Source organism: Vipera ursinii, assembly GCF_947247035.1.
Source record: "Vipera ursinii genome assembly, chromosome: 3".
NCBI classification, from domain to species: Eukaryota; Metazoa; Chordata; class Lepidosauria; order Squamata; family Viperidae; genus Vipera; species Vipera ursinii.
In genome coordinates this window covers 157221581-157238987 of record NC_139516.1, presented here as the reverse complement: position 1 = coordinate 157238987, position 17407 = coordinate 157221581, and the positions used below count along the sequence as shown (strand labels likewise).

General features: G+C 34.9%; 1 protein-coding gene across 1 annotated transcript in view; it reads right to left on the bottom strand.

Moving 5' to 3' along the window:
• The window catches only part of RTTN (rotatin), a 97514-nt gene that overhangs the window by 50248 nt on the left and 29859 nt on the right, over positions 1-17407 (bottom strand). Inside the window, exons 21-32 of the mRNA XM_083358722.1 lie at positions 15659-15776; positions 15272-15368; positions 13445-13513; positions 11812-12000; positions 10932-11171; positions 10088-10232; positions 8823-8977; positions 8350-8569; positions 6853-6981; positions 5294-5401; positions 1178-1336; positions 173-244 (exon numbers count right to left, since the gene is read on the bottom strand). Of these exons, the coding sequence (XP_083214848.1) occupies positions 173-244; positions 1178-1336; positions 5294-5401; positions 6853-6981; positions 8350-8569; positions 8823-8977; positions 10088-10232; positions 10932-11171; positions 11812-12000; positions 13445-13513; positions 15272-15368; positions 15659-15776 (1701 nt within the window). The remainder of the gene's footprint in view (positions 1-172; positions 245-1177; positions 1337-5293; positions 5402-6852; positions 6982-8349; positions 8570-8822; positions 8978-10087; positions 10233-10931; positions 11172-11811; positions 12001-13444; positions 13514-15271; positions 15369-15658; positions 15777-17407) is intronic.

Genomic DNA, 17407 nt, shown 5'->3' with positions numbered 1-17407 from the left:
ATCAACAAGACTAGGAGGAAAAAAAATCCTTCTGCTTCTCTATTAACAAGGTAAATTATGCATATTTTCACATCTAGGTACATCTAAAACAGCTTATACTCTTGCTAAATTCCAAATTGCTGTGCATAATCCTATTGATGAATAGTAATAACACATCAAGTAAACCAGTCACCTTCCAATTAACATCTTTGGCCTCTTCAGTTGGTAGTGGGATAACCAAAAGATTCTGAAGAATTAATGCAGCCTACAAAGAAAAAAAAACAAACATCAACAGTGCCATCTGGCTGCAGTTAAAAGAACCTAGGCTAGTACATGCTGAATCATCAATGCAATACAAAGAAAGTATACATTCAATTCATACTTTACAATTTTTCTGTTTTAAGCTTTTGGCTATGTAGTGGATTATTTAAAAAGAAATCAAATTTTACATTTTTCAGTAAAATTGATGCGGAGAGGGAAAATTTCCTTTCCATGTAATTTTTCGAACAAGTTTTTACACAGATCAGCAGCTTAAAAAGATGAAAGTATTTGTAATTCAGCTAGTATTAAATTTATTTTTAGTGCCAATGCTTTAATCATTCAGTCAACCTTCTGAAAAAATGCTTCATATAACTTAATTTTTCATCATGGTTAACTTTATTGGTTTACACTGTGGACAAAGATGAGATATCTCTTTCTGAAATCTATAATGATCTCCTTTGATTTATCCACATTTAGCAATATTAGATATACGAATATATAGGAAATATCCTATTCCTATATATATATAGAAAAATCCTAGATAAGCATTACTGAAGTCTCTTTGGAGTAATGTATCTAATGCAGCAGATGACAACTCTAACACCATTCATATAAGAATCATCTGCTCTCAAAGTTTTGCTTTTAATTCCACATTGTAACTGTTTTTATTATTCACTGTTCCTTGGAAAATCTTTTCAGAAGAGAGAGACAGAGAAAAGCTAAGCACACAGTTTTCTAGATAAATGACGTAGGCCAGCGTTTCTCAACCTCAGCGCCTTTAAGAATGGTGGACTTCAGCTCCCAGAATTCTCCAGTCCACCATTCTTAAAGGCACTGAGGTTGAGAAACACTGATGTAGGCACTTGATTCAACCCCAAATTATAATTATGTTATAATTAGTTGAAAATTCATTTTTACACTTGTGGGATTTACAAACCTCTCTTCGCACCATGCTGCATTCGGATTTATCCAGAAGAATGTTAATTACAGTTCCCCATAATCCTCCTGATATGTTCTGGCAACTTTCTGCTAAAGCAAAGCAGCCCACGTCTAGTGATGTAAGAGCTGATCCTATTGCAAGTGAAGTGAACTTTACCTAATAGCAATGGGGGAAAAAATCACATTAAATTTATTTAAATATTTGTGTAGTTGTTTATCTTAAAGCACAACTCTGGGTGTTATTTATGTATCCTCATCCTCCCACTAAACTTCTCAATGCATTTTATATAGCATGTTGATGATTTATAAGTATTTGTTTAAATTAAGAACTGATTAAATAGTGTGGTTTTAAAATTATTTGCCTCAACCTAGTTGCTGAATATTAAACATATGCTTTTAGAAATTAATATGAATTAATGGAATATAGAAAGTCCACATACAATGTCTTCTAGGATAAATATTTTCAAACATAAAAACCAATTCTTTTCCTATACAGCTACAGTAGCACATATGCATGAAGAAAAACTTTTTATCCTAAACCCAAATGAATAAAAAAGATCCAAATTTAAAATCTCAATAAATTAAATTTGATTTTATCTTTTTTTCTCTTCCCCCATAATATAGTTAAACAGCAAAAAGAAATATTTCTGAATCTAACAATCTTATGCTGGAAAACATTTTATGCACTAGAATGTAAAACAGAGAAAATTACAACTTTATCTAATAAACACCTATGAATCCATGATTAGCCATCAACTGTGCTGAACATATAATCTTGATTCTTTTTATTATATGATGTATCATTGGTATTTACCACCAGAAAAATAATCTTAAGTGTATACAGATACCTTAAATGTATGTTAGAAATGTGAAAAAGAAGAGAGTTTTTATCATGCTTGGTGGTCATGTTAAACAACTAAAGAAATTGAATTCAAATATATATTAAGATTCAGAAGATCTTAAAAGTTTAACATAAAATTGAAACCAGAGATACTCCTTTTGGGACTGATTAGCAAACAGTTGGAAAAAATTCATGGAACTCTACTTGGAACTCTTTTTCTATTTATGACAAAAGGAACAAGCCTTATATGCATAACAATGGAAAAATCTGAAACTACGGTAACAGAAGAATGGGTAGACCTGGCTGAGATGGCATTAATTGACAGCTTTGATGAGAAAAAAGATTGATTTTAAGACTGGTTGGAAACCCCTTTAGAAACTTTTTGCATGAAACAAAAAAAATGCAATTATGACATATGGATCAGAAGCTTGTTGTTCTAACACTTCTCAATAGAAGTTGTTTTAAGATCTTTCTGTTCAGCTGTGCATATATTGCATTAACATAGGACCCAACTTTGTTAAGAATAGAAGTAGTCCTCAGGTAATGAACAAAGTTACAACAAAGCCCCCAACAGCGATTTACAACCTGTTTTTGAAATTATCACAGCCACACACACCCCTTAGTCATGTGATCAAATTTTGGGTTTTTGTCAGTATGATTATGATTTTTCCAGTTTCTGGTTAAAAATGGGGTAAAGGGATTTGCTTAATGACTGGGGTTTTCCTTAATGACCAGGGTGTTTGCTTAACAACTGCTGCAAAAAGAAATGCCAAAAAAATGGGTCCAGTGGCATGATGCTTTGACTTATGACCGCAATGATTTATGATTGTAATTCTGATCTCAATTACAGTTGTAAGTCAAGGACCATCTGTACTTATGACTGGTCCTCCAAGTTCCATCACAGCACAGTCCCCACAACTACCTGATCATGATTTAGGAACTTGGCAAGAAGCTCACACTTCTGTGTCCCACAGCCACATGACTGCAAAGTTGGCAATCAATGGAGATTGCAAAGCAAGTCAATGGGGAAAGTGGCAGAGAAAGTTGCATGTTGCTCCCATAAGTCAATCCTGATGCTTTTTCTCTTGAGGATCCCACTATGGATCTCATATTCCATAATGCTTGCCCACCCATAACTCCTCTCTACCCACAGTCCATATCACATACACGTAAGTCCTCCACCTGCATTCATGCAGCACCACAGCATCATTGGGCACTCACCTTTGCATGCTCATTGTGCCACAGCATTTCCTTCTTTGCCTGTCCCTGTACAGTGCCACTGCATTCCCTCTCTTTCCTTCAACACTCCTTAGCCCTCATTTGCCCACTGGCATGCTTGCAAGCAAAACAGGACTTGTGACTTCCTACTGGCTTCCCCACTGACTTTGCTTGTTGGAAGTTGGCAAGAAGTCATAAGTTGCAGTCACGTGAGGTCCTTGCTTAACACAAGCAATGGGGACTGCTGGGATTGCCATTGCTAAGTGTTGTAATCCTGTAACATTGCACTTCATGATCACATTGCTTCACAACTGAAATGCCAGTTCCAATTACCATCATTAACTGCGGACTACTTGTATTATCAAATTGAGTCTATATCAATCCCTCTTCCATGCAGCCTCCAAGAATTCTAAGAACAAAAGAGCTCTTAACAAATTCTCATATCCTTTACCATGTCAATCGTTTTTTCCTGTGAGATTTCAACCAAATGGTAGCATTGTGGGCTTGTCGAAACAATGGTTCAAGAAAAAGGAAAGTATGCTTTTTCTTTCCTTGGGAGCAATGATATATTCCCACATCTGGGAGGTTTCTAAAAGATAATTTAGGTTGAACAACTGTACTTTCACCTACTATAGCAGTGGATGGCCTGCGCTATAGCAATAATTTGCAAGATGATTATTCCAGCAATAGGTAATCCATCAGCAGAAAATAGGATTTTCTTGTGTAATTCATATTTTTCATATCGACCAATGCAGAGAGACAAGAAAGAAGTCATTAGAACAGCTGTTCTCCAACTGCCATCTTTGTTTATAAATGGAAACACCTCTGTGCCCATTCTTCTCCTTGCTCGAAAGCTTCGAGTGAATTTTTTCAGTACAAAGAACCACATCAAAAACCCAATGTGAACCAATGTCCAATCCACACATTCAATGAAATGGTGTGTGCACATGTGTGTAGGTAGAAAAAAAAGCAGACATGCTTAAACAGCCTGTGTAGATCAATATTTGATATGAGGTAAAACACAATGAAAACTCTTATGCTGCAGGAGACGTTAGATTAGGGCAGAGCAAAGGAATAATTTCTGTCTAATTTTAGTTCCCATTTTCAAAAGCTGTGCCATTTTGTATGCTAATCTCTGCACACAAGCAAAACATCTGCCTTCCTTATTTATTCAGTAGCTGACAATTGCCAGAACAATTTACAATTTGATCATAATGGTGACTATGTTACAGACCTCTGATTCTTTCTCTATCCCAAATAAAAAAGGAAAGCATCCCACAGGTGACTGAGGTCTGTGGCAGAGCAGACAATTTTATTTAGATATTTTAAGACGCAGTAGATCAGGGGTGTCAAACTCACAACATCACATGACATGTCATGACGTATCACATCTTTTTTTTCCCCATTGCCAGCAATGGGGTGGGCATGGTTGCGCCATAACGCATCTGGCCTGTGGGCCGGCAATTTAACACCCTTGCAGTAGCTGATTTCTTCAAAAAGACTAAAAACCTCTATTAACTGGGAAGCATTAGATGCAGCAAATTCCCATTTCAATCATATTCAAGACAGAAAAAAAGCATTCGTCTATATGTCAATAAAAGACTAAGAAAAAAAATGCATACATATAAACTTAACATTCTGAGTATATTTATTGTTATTTTGTGAACAAAGAATTCCAAGGAAAAATGATCATCAGTTTTGTTTAAAAAGATCCTGCTTCTATTGGCATTAATCTGATGTTGTATGCCAAAGAAAGGTTAGGGAGAAGCCATTTATTCTTTGGGTTTGCAAAACAACGTAAGGAAAGTTTCTCCTTTGTATTCTGTAGTTGTGGTAAAGATGAACAGTAACATAAGGATCACACAGTCTAAAGTTATTTCCACACTTTATGCTGAATCAAATAATAACCACACAATTGCTAAGATCATTATTTCCTACCTCTGCAGTTTCAAGCCTGGGAGCCAAGTTGGTAAATAATATTTTCGCTAGAAGAACAGCAGTATTATGGCCATGACAATAGAAAAATATGCAATAGAAGATGTGATTTTTACTAACCTCGGGATCTCTATCTACCCATAATGGAATAAGCCATGCTAAGCCTTGTCGAAATTGACCTTGTTCTTCACTGGTATCATATGGCAAGAACCAGAGAGAAACCCAATCCTAAGAAGGAAATTATTTCTGTTAAAAACCAAACAAACAATCTTTGGTTTTTCTCTGAAGTCAGTTTTCACATACTACAAACTGTTTGTATATCTTCCAACATTCGAACCTGCGAATGTTTTGAGTCAGTGAAATGCATATCCTAAACCAGCACTTAAATAGCACACGTAAGACATAAAAGGACACTAGAATATGTTGTAAAGCTAAAAGCACTGCACAGGGGAAAAGGTCACCATATAATTTAGTAAAGTTAGGCAAATGGAAGTAAAAATAAAACCAGGAACTCATTTCTCTTTCTTTACAAAACTGCATTTTATATTTGAAGTTATAAATGTGTAATAAAGTTATGCTAATTTAACACTACAGTTCTGTTCTTATTAAAGGTTATTGTTGGTTAAATTAAGGTGAATATAAATTTAAAAACCTAAGGAACATAGAATACAAAAACAGAGTCTATATCTTTTATAGGAATGTAACTGACTCTACTTCATCTAGCCTAGTTGGAGAAAGAGTCCTTACAGTGTATTTTCTAGAGGAAATAGCTCCGAAACTGAAAAAAAAGGTTTTATGTAAAAGGTTTCTGGAAATTTTTACTGGAGAAAAACTTAATTTCTAGGTATGGTCTTCTCACTCTTACTTTCAGTTTCTCCCAACAATAATGGAGACTATTATTTTTAGTTAAGACACATTTCTTTAAATATAGTGGTGGTTACATGTCAATGTAACAAAAGCAGAGTTAAAAAAAACAAATGAAGATATCAATTCACCTAATTTTTTGACATTTGATTCTCCTTCCCACTATCAAAAGGCTGGAATAATATATAACTCTTACTAGAAATCTTGACTGATCACTGATACATGAGTTTTGACATTACATGTAGCCCACATATGGCCTAAGTGTCAGAGAACAGTCATATCTCTATAATAATATAGCACCAAAGCAAACAGGTCTGGGTGTCTACCAGGAGAACTAAGATTAATTTGCCTAAAAGCATACAAGATACACAAACTGATCAGGTATTGCATAATTAAAGTTCAAGTTATAGGTATGTTGACTTTTGTTCCATTGAATGCAGAGTGGACAGTTACAATAAACTGTTATGCGTTGAAAAAGTTAGTGACTCTCTAAAGATAAAAAAGAAAAAAAACCTAAAAATGACCAACCAATCAATTCCAAGCTCTTTTTAAGTATCTAGTCATATAACCTAAAAAGTACAGAATAAAAGATTGAGAGAAAAAAAGAATAGATACATTATTTTAAACATTACTATACATTTAGTCAGCCATCAGTACTGAGGGCAATGGTCCTTCTTAAATACTAAATGGTTCCACTTAAAATTGTCTTACAATCCAAAAATAAAACATTCATGCCGGAGTGTAAAAATAATATCAAGAATAGTGAGGTGCAAAAAAGCAATACTAAGCAACGTACTAATTGAGGAGAACTTTACCTCATCTAGAGCCTGAATACTCATTTCATGAGACAAGTGAAGCAAACAAAGGACAGCACTCTTGGTAACTCCTTTCCCCATGAAAGACATGGCATTGCCTCCCCATTCAACATAAAAAGATGAGATGACCTGAAAGGAGAAGCAAAAAATGCTGTTCAAAGGCATCATAACTTTGTCACAAATATCAGCTTATCAACCCTTAAAGTTAAACTCTGGAACAGTTTTGAAGGCTGCTTGGGGAAATGAAACTTCGTTTAGATGCAGATTCTGTTCTTTCTGGATTCAGAAACAGCTTCAACTCTCTCAATGCATACATTCAACAATTATTAATTCTTGTCCTTATTGGGCACTGGCCAGATATAAGATGCAAAAAAATGTATTAATTATGTCACTTTGGGGATAGGCAAAAAGTGGGAGAATTTAAAAAGCCTGTAGAATTTTAATCAAAGTCTCAAGAGCTGACAGCTATTGTACAATATATCTGGGTATATAAACTGTGAGAGATATTATTTCCTTTGAAAGAATTATGCCTTCATAATGTATGTCTAAAGATCTGGAGTATGGTAATTTTATTCTGCTTATTTAAACTATCAAACTATCCTTTAGTAAGCTCATTTTCTAAACTCTGCATAATGTTCAAAAACTCAAATTAGATGTGATATAGGATGACTTTAATAAAATTTCTGTTATTTTTAAGCAATAGATAACAGGTATGAACAGCAGGAAATGGATCTGATCAGACAAATCATGGTTGAGAAAAGCTAATTCACTTTCTTCCCTTATTCATTTTGTTGCAATTAAGTATACTAACCTAAAAACTACTACAAAATCCCTTGTCACATTGTAAGACTCCACTCTTTCCTGATTTCTCATTTAGACTGTACTCCAGCAGGAAGATCTGTTTCTTACTAATTACACAGAAGTTGCTCTTTGCAGTGTGAGGTATTTTTAACACAATGATGAACATATATTTAAATTACACATAACAAAAATTAAAAAAATATTCTACTCTGCTGGGCTTTATGTCAAAATGTTAGTCTATTCCTGGTGTTCTCACAAAGGAAATGATCTGAGGATTAGACTTTTGTTTTTTAGAAATTAACCAAGTAATATGGAAGCTATTTAAAAATAAAATCCAATATTTGCTATTTTCTCATTCATGTTCAGAAGGGTAAAGATGACTTTTAACTATTATATGACAAGTATGTTTTTTCAAAATTAGCAACAGGCATGCGTTTGTAGCCCACAATAATGAAAGGTGTAAACATACAATTATTAATGACACTATTCATTGACCAGAACCTGGTAAAATAGTATACTAAAATATTTTCAACAGATGAGCTCCCTAGAAAAGCTTCCAATTGTACTGGACACAGTGAAACTTGTTCCGCTTCTCTCTGGTGAAATTTTGGCTGGAGTGTTAAGCACTCAGTTTAAAGCAGGGTCAATCCACTCTTTATTTCCCAATCACACAAAATTTATTCATTGTTCATTTACCTCAAGAAGCCCAGCTAAGTATTTCTTGCAAATCATGAATGGCTCCATTGTGACAGAATATGAACTCCAGCCTGGGAGTGCTGTGACATGAACCATACTATTTAATGTCCTTTCCAAGGAAGGTAATCCATAGAAATGAGGGGCATCTGTTACTCGCAAATACTGCAGAAGCTTCAAAGCTAGTTCTGTTCGGAAATAGCCAGTAAGTTCCAAATCTTTTCTGTAAAAAACAGAGAAGATAGTAAGATAGTGTATTAGAGAGCCAGTTTGGTCTTGTGGTTAAGGCACCAGGCTCATAACCAGGAGACCGGGATTTCTAGTCCCACTTTAGGTAGGAAACTATCTGGGTGACTTTGGGTCAATCATTCCCACTTAGACACAGGAAATACACAAACGCAAACGACTTCAGAAATCTTGCCAAGAAAGCATAAACTAATGATTTATATTGTTGGGTATCTCATTATGTGCCATACCTGTCAGTAACAGACATGAAGCTGAGTAGAAGTGTATTAAAGAAAGCAATCAATTCTTTCTGCAATTGTTGTCTTACAGCTGTCTTTAGCTCATCAGCTTCATCTTGGGCTGGAGATTGTGGCTGTACTACAAGATCTAATAGAGATTTTGGATTCTGAAAAGGAGATCAAAGCATAACATCAGTATAGAACACTTGTTTCAATGCCTTTTCTCCAACAGAGCATAAAAGTCAGGTTGAAACTATCAGTTGATATGCTTTTTCCATACTAAAAAGAAGCTACTGAAGTTTTCTTAACAATTTATACAGAATATGCAGCATGAGATCACCAGTTATTCAGTAAATTAATTTCAATAATATAAAAATTCAAGCAAGCAGATGGTAAGAGTTTCCTGGCAGAGACAAGACAAATTTACCAAATGGTTTACTAACTGACACTGACTCCCTGGCTACAACCTTTCAGATTCAGTGAGTTTTTGAGTTTTCTTTTGGTGAATATATTTAAATGTACTTCCTGTTACAGCAGTCATTCTATGGCAGGCATACATTTTTCCTCATCTAAAATTGACTTTTATTCGGAAAATCATGACTATTTCTAATGCATGAGCTTCCTGTTGTGGAAGTTCTTGTGCATCTTACCTTTATACAAGATAACTTTTAATAATAGTGGGATAAAAATCTAATAAAAATGAATGACTAATGGGACAAAGGCTCTTTTTATGCAGAAGATCAGGATCCCCCTAGAGGGGACTGCTCCTCCAATTGATCCAGTAGGCAGGGTCAGGATTTTAGACCATACTATGGAAAGAAGTTGTCATCTCCTAATTTAGAATACTCATACAGAGTGCTCCATTCAAAAATAAAAATAAAAAGTAAAGAAAAAAATATGCCCCTTCTTATACTTTCTATGCAGAATAGTGGTGCAGAATAGAGGTATAAGGAACCTTTTGAGTCAAGCGTAATGCCACAGAGCAATTTGTACAGGGGTACCTTGTATCAGTGTTAATTATTACGGGAGGTCTGAGGAGTACCTAAAACATTGAGTAGCAATTTTTCCCAAGGAATTATGTAGTGAGTCACAAGGCAGCTGACACTGACCAATCAAGCTTGTGCACTGAGTACCAAACAAACAATGAGCACCGGGATAAAAATTTTGTGTCAAAATACATTGAGTACCAAATTTGATGAGTTTCAAAGCAGCTGAATACCAAGGTACAAATGAAAATAGATAATCTGTTGAAATCATGTGTTACTCTAGACTCTTACATGCTTCAGGACCATGTCCAGGATCCATTTTAGGTGTTCAAACTCTGAAATATTCTTCTGTTCCTTCATAAACTTGTTTAAAAAACATATGACATCAGCCAAAAGTTTTTCATCCTCTGAAGATGCTGGAAGCACTTGAAGAAACCTGTTATGTACAAACCATAGCATTGTACATGTCATTATGTAGCTGTATCCTGTCACTAGAATTACACGATGAATGTAGTTTGCTGAAATATGAAGTTAAACTTAAAGAGACTGAAAACAGCAATGTGCTGATGCTGAATATAAATGTCTGAAATGCGAAGCAGTTGAATGCAAAAGGTCTTTTTTAATAATAATAAAAATAATAATGCATCAAAAGGTTCAACCATGAAACACCATATTCCAAAAAAAAAACCCATAGCAGAAGGAATGGTCAAAGAAGAAATGTATTGCCTTTTTTTTCTATTCTTTTATACATTTAGCCTCCATGAACCATACACACACACACACACACACACACACACACACACACACACACATTATACAGCTAGAAAAATTGCCAAAATCAAATGAGTCACTGATCTAGGTATTCCTTACAATATTCTGTCGGGCAGGTGAATGCATTGTTTACAGTAGGAAGGGCAAAAGGGCCAGTGTTTTGTCCTTAGCCAGCCTGTGGATGTGAACATTTCTTCCTTTTTGGTTGCTAAATACAACCAATTTACCATTTTTAAAGGCATTTGTGGCAGAAAATGCATGGAAAGATTCTAAAGAAACTGGCTATCTTTTCAAATTTCAAAGCTAAATCTACAGTGACAGATGGCTTTGTAGTCAGTTAGGTATCTTGTACTTACACACCAACCTGCTTAATGCTGTTTGCCAAGCCAAGGACTTGAAAGTGGCTCCACAAGGACTACTGCTGCACATTAATGCCAGCCTATCATTCAAAATGTAAAAATTCATTTTTGTGACAGCAGCCTTAACTTCCCCGTGGGATGCTGCTTGAGTGATGGCATTAAGACAATCCTGCAGACCGAAGGTTGCACACGTTAACTTAAGGATAATAATATCTTCTGAGGAAAGCTTTAAAGTGCTGGAAAATCTGGAATTTTTTTTAAAAAAAGAACATTAAAATGATAATTAAAGGATTTATTTTAAAGTAACCAACTAATATAGCATTGCAATTTATATTTTGTTTTTTCTTCTTTCATCACACTAACTTAAAGTTTTATCTTTTTTGGTTTTAGAACCATCAAATACCATTTGTATTTTTATTCTACAGGGCAGTTCATGAAGAAATCTTTCACTACAGTGTTTTTCATAAGTTTACACGATACACACAGACTCCCCCCCCCCAAATATATCCAATCGAGATTGCAAGCTATGGAAAGTTTAGGAAAAAAACTAAGGATATGGAAAAATGAACTGCCTGTCTAATTGCTTAATGATTTGGAGAATGGATCACTGGAAATTTTGTTAGGAATCTCTGACTTTAAAACATTCTTGCATTCCTACCCTTGATCATCAATCCTACTAACTGGAGATGACAGAACTTGAAGTCTAATCTTAGAGAGTTAGATTCCCAACCCTATTCCCAAATGGAATTTCAGTGTTTTATGGTAGGTTCCATTCATTAAAACAAAAGCATAAAAATTTCCAAGTGAAGACCCAAAACTAACTCTTTGTTAAATACAAATTGGAAGAAACAACAAAAAACTGGAACAACAAAATGAATAGCTTACTGTTCTGCTGCTGTCTCATAACTGGCGAGTGCAACTAAATTATCTGCTCCATGGAACCAAGACAAGTTCCAAGCCATTTTTAGCATATCTGACACATATTTTGAGGCCCAGAATTCACAAGAAAATGGTAAAACCACTGAGTTAGGACTGACAGCATGATGTGCAGAGACTTTAATAGGTAGATGATACCTTTAGGAATAAAAAGGGACAAACTGAAATAGTGCTGTTTTTGGAGAACAAAATTTGTATTGCTCACCGTTTGATTATAGTCATGTTTTAAGACTTCTCAAATATTTCTTTATTTACTATTCTTACATGGAATATACAAAGAGTTCCTATTCAAGTTACCGACAGTCCCCACATTGACTTTACATCAATCGATTCTGTAAAATCAGTTGATCATAAACTAGAATCCAATTTAAAAATCATTTTCTTATGCACTGTCTTATAATTTGAACAAACAGCAACACTCAACAAGAGCATTTTCATGTTTTAGCTCTGTGAATTGGTTTGAGCATACACACTGAACTAAGGCATAGTTCGTTTTAATCATGGTTTAACAAAATATAGTGATTGGGGTTCACACATAATTCCAATTAATGGCAGCCTATCATTCATTGCAATAAATTGCAAAGTACTATGTTCCAGTTCACACATCACATTTAAGCTACAACTGCAGCTTGTTTGATTTTCATCAGCATGAATGAATTCAGACCTTTGCTTTGCAAATCATGGCTTAAGGTTAATATATGAACTATGTCACGTTGGACTGTTCAAACAACAACCATTGCTTAGAATTCTGTGAGCTGGTGTCCCCATTTTTGAGTGGGAAACATAACTACAGAATAACAAAAAGAAGAAAAAATCTGTGTAAACTGCAAGGTGTAACACTGCTTACAAAAATGCAGTATTCCCAACTGAGTTGAGGATGGAAGAGGGCAACATAAATGAATCTAAGAAGAGAGTTTCTCTACTGTTGCCCCCACCATGTGGAATATCTCCCTCCCCCAGACGCTAGGCAAGCCCCCATTCTTCTAGCCTTCCAAAAAGGAGTCAAAACATGGCTCTGTGGCCTCACATGGGGAGCCTAGAGGAACACGCAGGCCCAGGGCTAGTTAGTGCCCTGAGAAACCTCCCTTTGCCTTTTAACTAATTATAACAGTGTTTAATCATCCCTGCCTCCTTCTAAATTTTTAATTTTTATATATTGTTTTTATATTTTAATGTTTTATTGCACAATGTCCAGAGTCCCTCTTTGAGGAAGATGGGTGGATCACAAATGTGAAAAATAAACAATCAAATAAATAATATGTAATGGGAAAGTCACCATGGACTGCACCAAATGGTTTTCATACTTTAACTAGGAGCACAAATGAAGCTTTTGCTGTCACAAGTTATGACAAAAAAAAAGAAGATAAGATGCTACCACTGATACAAAAAGTCCACTTGTGGAAGTAGGGTTCTTTTTTTAAAAAAAATAACAAAAACAAGTAAGTGTTGTTGTGTTTCGTGTTAAAGTCCTTCAAACATCTATAGATGGCTTTCTAGATATTTTGGATTTAAAATATTTCCTTCACAGTAAAAAAACCAATATTTCTGTATGGTAACTTTTAATATGAATAATAACTCTTACCTCCTTACAATGGCAACAGGCAAGGTGAAGTGGGAAATGCTAGAAGGATCACAGGAAACAGTATCAGCCCTGCATAAACAAACAAATAAATTCAAACAAAACCAAAGAAGACTTTAGGTGTTAATCAGTATATGCCTTAAATGTCATATACATGTCTTATGCAGCTGTGTAGGCCATCATGTCTACACAGGGCAACGCTCAGGAAATATGCATTTTAGCTTTATGTCTGTCAGGTTTCACACTAGGGCTCAGGAGCAAATCCGAGCCCTTAGCTTTCTCCTTATTCAGGAATTGGCTTAATTTGGCAGAAGATTCTTTGACACAATTTCTTATTCCAGACGAGAATGAAGTCTGATATACAAAGAGGATTTGTCAGCTGCAAGACAAAGTATCAAAGGCCTTGTTAAAGATATGGGGCCCGAAACTAACACTCTTGGAGTTTCTCCCTTCCTCCCTTTCTCATTTAATAGCTATGCAACTAATATTTGCTGATCTTGAGAGGCAGCTGCTAAACACTGAAATAAGAATACTTTCTAGCCTGGGAAATTCTGATTTCCATCTTACAATATCAGCAATATAAAGTGGGGAAGCAGGAGCCAGGATAGAAAAAAACATAAAGAATCACAATATGGCTGTCTCATCATAAAAGACCAGACTGACTGTCACTCATTGAAACAGGGAGCCCTCCTGCTACTTCATTTGCAAAACCCCTTTCATATAAAAGCGCAAAGCAGAAGTGTTTGTAAGCAATAAGCTGGAATATGCTCATCTGACAAAATCTTTATATATATATATATATATATATATATATATATATATATATATATATGTGTGTAAATTACTAACAAAGAATTAAAGGGAAACTGAAATGCATATATATGTATATATATACACATATACATATACATATACATATATATATATATTCATTCATGTTTTTAAATAACTTTTAAAATATTTCACGTATTATATAAAATGTATAAGTGCCTTCTTGAAAACAACTCAAGGCAGCATAGAACTGAAAGAACAAAATGCTAAAACAAATAAGCTACCATGAAATAGAACATAAAGCAATTTCTGCCAAAGATATTTGAAGCAATCACACCAGGATCATTATCTAAAATAGTGGCCAATTTTCAGTTTATAAAGAGAACTGAAATTTATTTTAACTAAAAGATTAAAATATTATTCTTAGGACTGGAAAGAAAAAGTAAGTTTGAATATCTGGATCGGCTCTTCATTTGAAGTTATTATTTCAATGTTATCCAAAAGTATTTTGCAATAATGCCATTACTAAAAATATAGATATTACCCTTAACAATACCTTTGTGCTTAAGAGTTTTTAATAGAAATTTTTTATTAATCCATCAGCAATTAACATGGGATGGAAACATCTGTCATATCTTTCTGTTCTGCATTTATTACCTTAGCACATCTTAATTAGTCACCTTGTAGCTAGTGCATCTATTTTGGTAAAAAGTCCTGAAACATCTCTAATGTGAGCAGAAAAGTAGGTCTGATTATATTTCTAGCAATGATAGGCCTTTGATTCTTCAAAGATGTCAGCAGGTCACCATGCTACTCTTATGTTTGCATCTATATAATTTAAAATAGTGCTATATTGAAAGGCAAGAAGACAATCAGCCACCGTTTTATATTCTGCTGTTTGATAAAGGCAGACAAAATAGAGAGAGGGAGAAAATGCACGTGATATACAAGAATAAATGTTGCCTATAATTTACATATATTGAAGCTGGCACTAAAAAGGATAGTTTGCTTGGAGGAGTAATGAGGTAGCACAGAACCAATCACTATAGATTACCCTACCATATTTCTTTCCGTGCTGCTTCATCAAAAAGTAGTAGGCAGAGTAATACTGCTGTTTCACTGGTAATAGCACCATAATCTTGGAATATCAAGGCAACTGAAAACACAACAGAGACATTTACATGGTTTTTCTAAATAGCACAAAGGCTTTCAAGACTCTAAATACCAAATTTCCAAAGAACAACAAAGTTAAGTCTTTGCTCCTATGATCTACCAGCAAGACATATAGAAATATTAATTTTGCTTCTAAAACTGCAGGCTAGAAAATGCAAATATATCCAGCTTTTGAAAACAAAATGCTTGTAAAAATATCACTCCTGATATTTAATTGCTTAATCTGAAGGTATAACAAATGCTTTCTACCCATTTTTATTTTAATGATGATACCTCTAAATAACACAAGCAAGACAGAAGGCTGGTAAGCCAATGACAGACGTTTGACTGGATCAACAGAAAGAAGTTTCCGCAAAAGTGCAAGACATGGCAACATCATACAGTCCACGATCTATCAAAATAAAAAATAATAATGATTTGTTAACCAAAATCTGTAGTAGCGATCTACTTAGTAACTTCTGAAACTTCTCTGAAATCAACACTCCTTGGAAATTTAAAGTAATGTCTTTCAGTACATTACCTTATTCACAAATCCAGAAAATCTATCTCTCATACAAAAGCTCATATTTTAATATTTAATTCCAAAGACATAAAGGCAATAGAAATAATCTGTGGCACATTTTTGAAGCAAGCCCGAATCTAATATAGATGAAAATTTGAAAGGACTTTTAATATTTTATCCCAACTCACTCACAGATAAATAGAATTAAATTAAATGAAGGGTTCTATTAATGTTTTAAATAAAATCCTTATAAATTTATTTACAAAATTAGTTTCTGCTGGGAAAGTTGTTTTGTAATCATGAAATTGAACCAACTATCCTTAGATATACAATTAATAATTGTACAAAATTAGTTTCTGCTGGGAAAGTTGTTTTGTAATCATGAAATTGAACCAACCATCCTTAGATATACAATTAATAATTGTTCCGAAATCTCTGAAGCTGGGCTTGGTTGGTTTTGGCATTATTTAAATTATTAGGAAAAAAGTAAACACATTCTTCAATATTTAATAACTAATGGGATAACTCATTCAGCTATTCCTGCAGTTCTTCAGCAATACCACTGAGTTGAGAGTCAGCCTGAAGGAACCTCCGTGTAAATTTATCTAGTCCCTGCCCCATCTGAATTTCAATAGGATTTAACCACCATTTCTTTCATGGCTCCCCAGTTTCCCTCAACCCACTGTCACGGCCCACCTATCTTCGCACATGGCTGCTAATGATATTACAATGTACCAGTGTAGACAAGAGAAAAATTACTATTTTCCTAATTCCCATCATTCTTCACTTCCCTGCCTGGAAGGTAAACTGCTGAGGGTTTTTGGTTTTTATGATAAAGCTTTCTTTGAGGAAAATGGACCTCATATATGTGTGGGGGAGGGTTTAAAAAAAGAAGTGAAATGCTAGCTTTTTTTTTAAAGGCCATTCCTTATTTAAGGAAAAAATGCACCACAATCAATTCCTAAATAAGGTAACAATCTGGAATGGCCATTTGTGATGAAAGCATTTATGACTGCTACTTTTAAGCTTGGGGATCAGCTATGAAACCCTAAATGGCTTGGGTACGGGATATCTGAGGGAACACCTGCTGCCAGCATCAAGTTCCCTTCGTCCAGTGCGCTCCCACAGGGAGGGTCTTCTCAGGGTGCCGCCAGTAAAAGATTGCCGGCGGATAACACCCAGGGGGAGGGCCTTCTTAGTGGGTGCACCTGCCCTCTGGAACCAGCTGCCCGTGGAGCTTAGGACTGCCCCCGACCTCCGTTCATTTCGCCGGGACCTGAAGACCTGGCTCTTCGAGCTCTCTGGCCCAGGCTGAGAATTTTAATTTTAATTGGGGTTTTTATTTTTTCAGGGATTGATGTAATTTTTTTAATTGTTTTTAACTTTTGTATTCCTTGTTTTAAATACCCTGTAAACTGCCCTGAGTCCTTCGGGAAAGGGCGGTATATAAATCCAATAAAATAAAATAAATAAATAAATAAAGCTTGGGGATCAGCTACATTATAACAAACTATTCTACT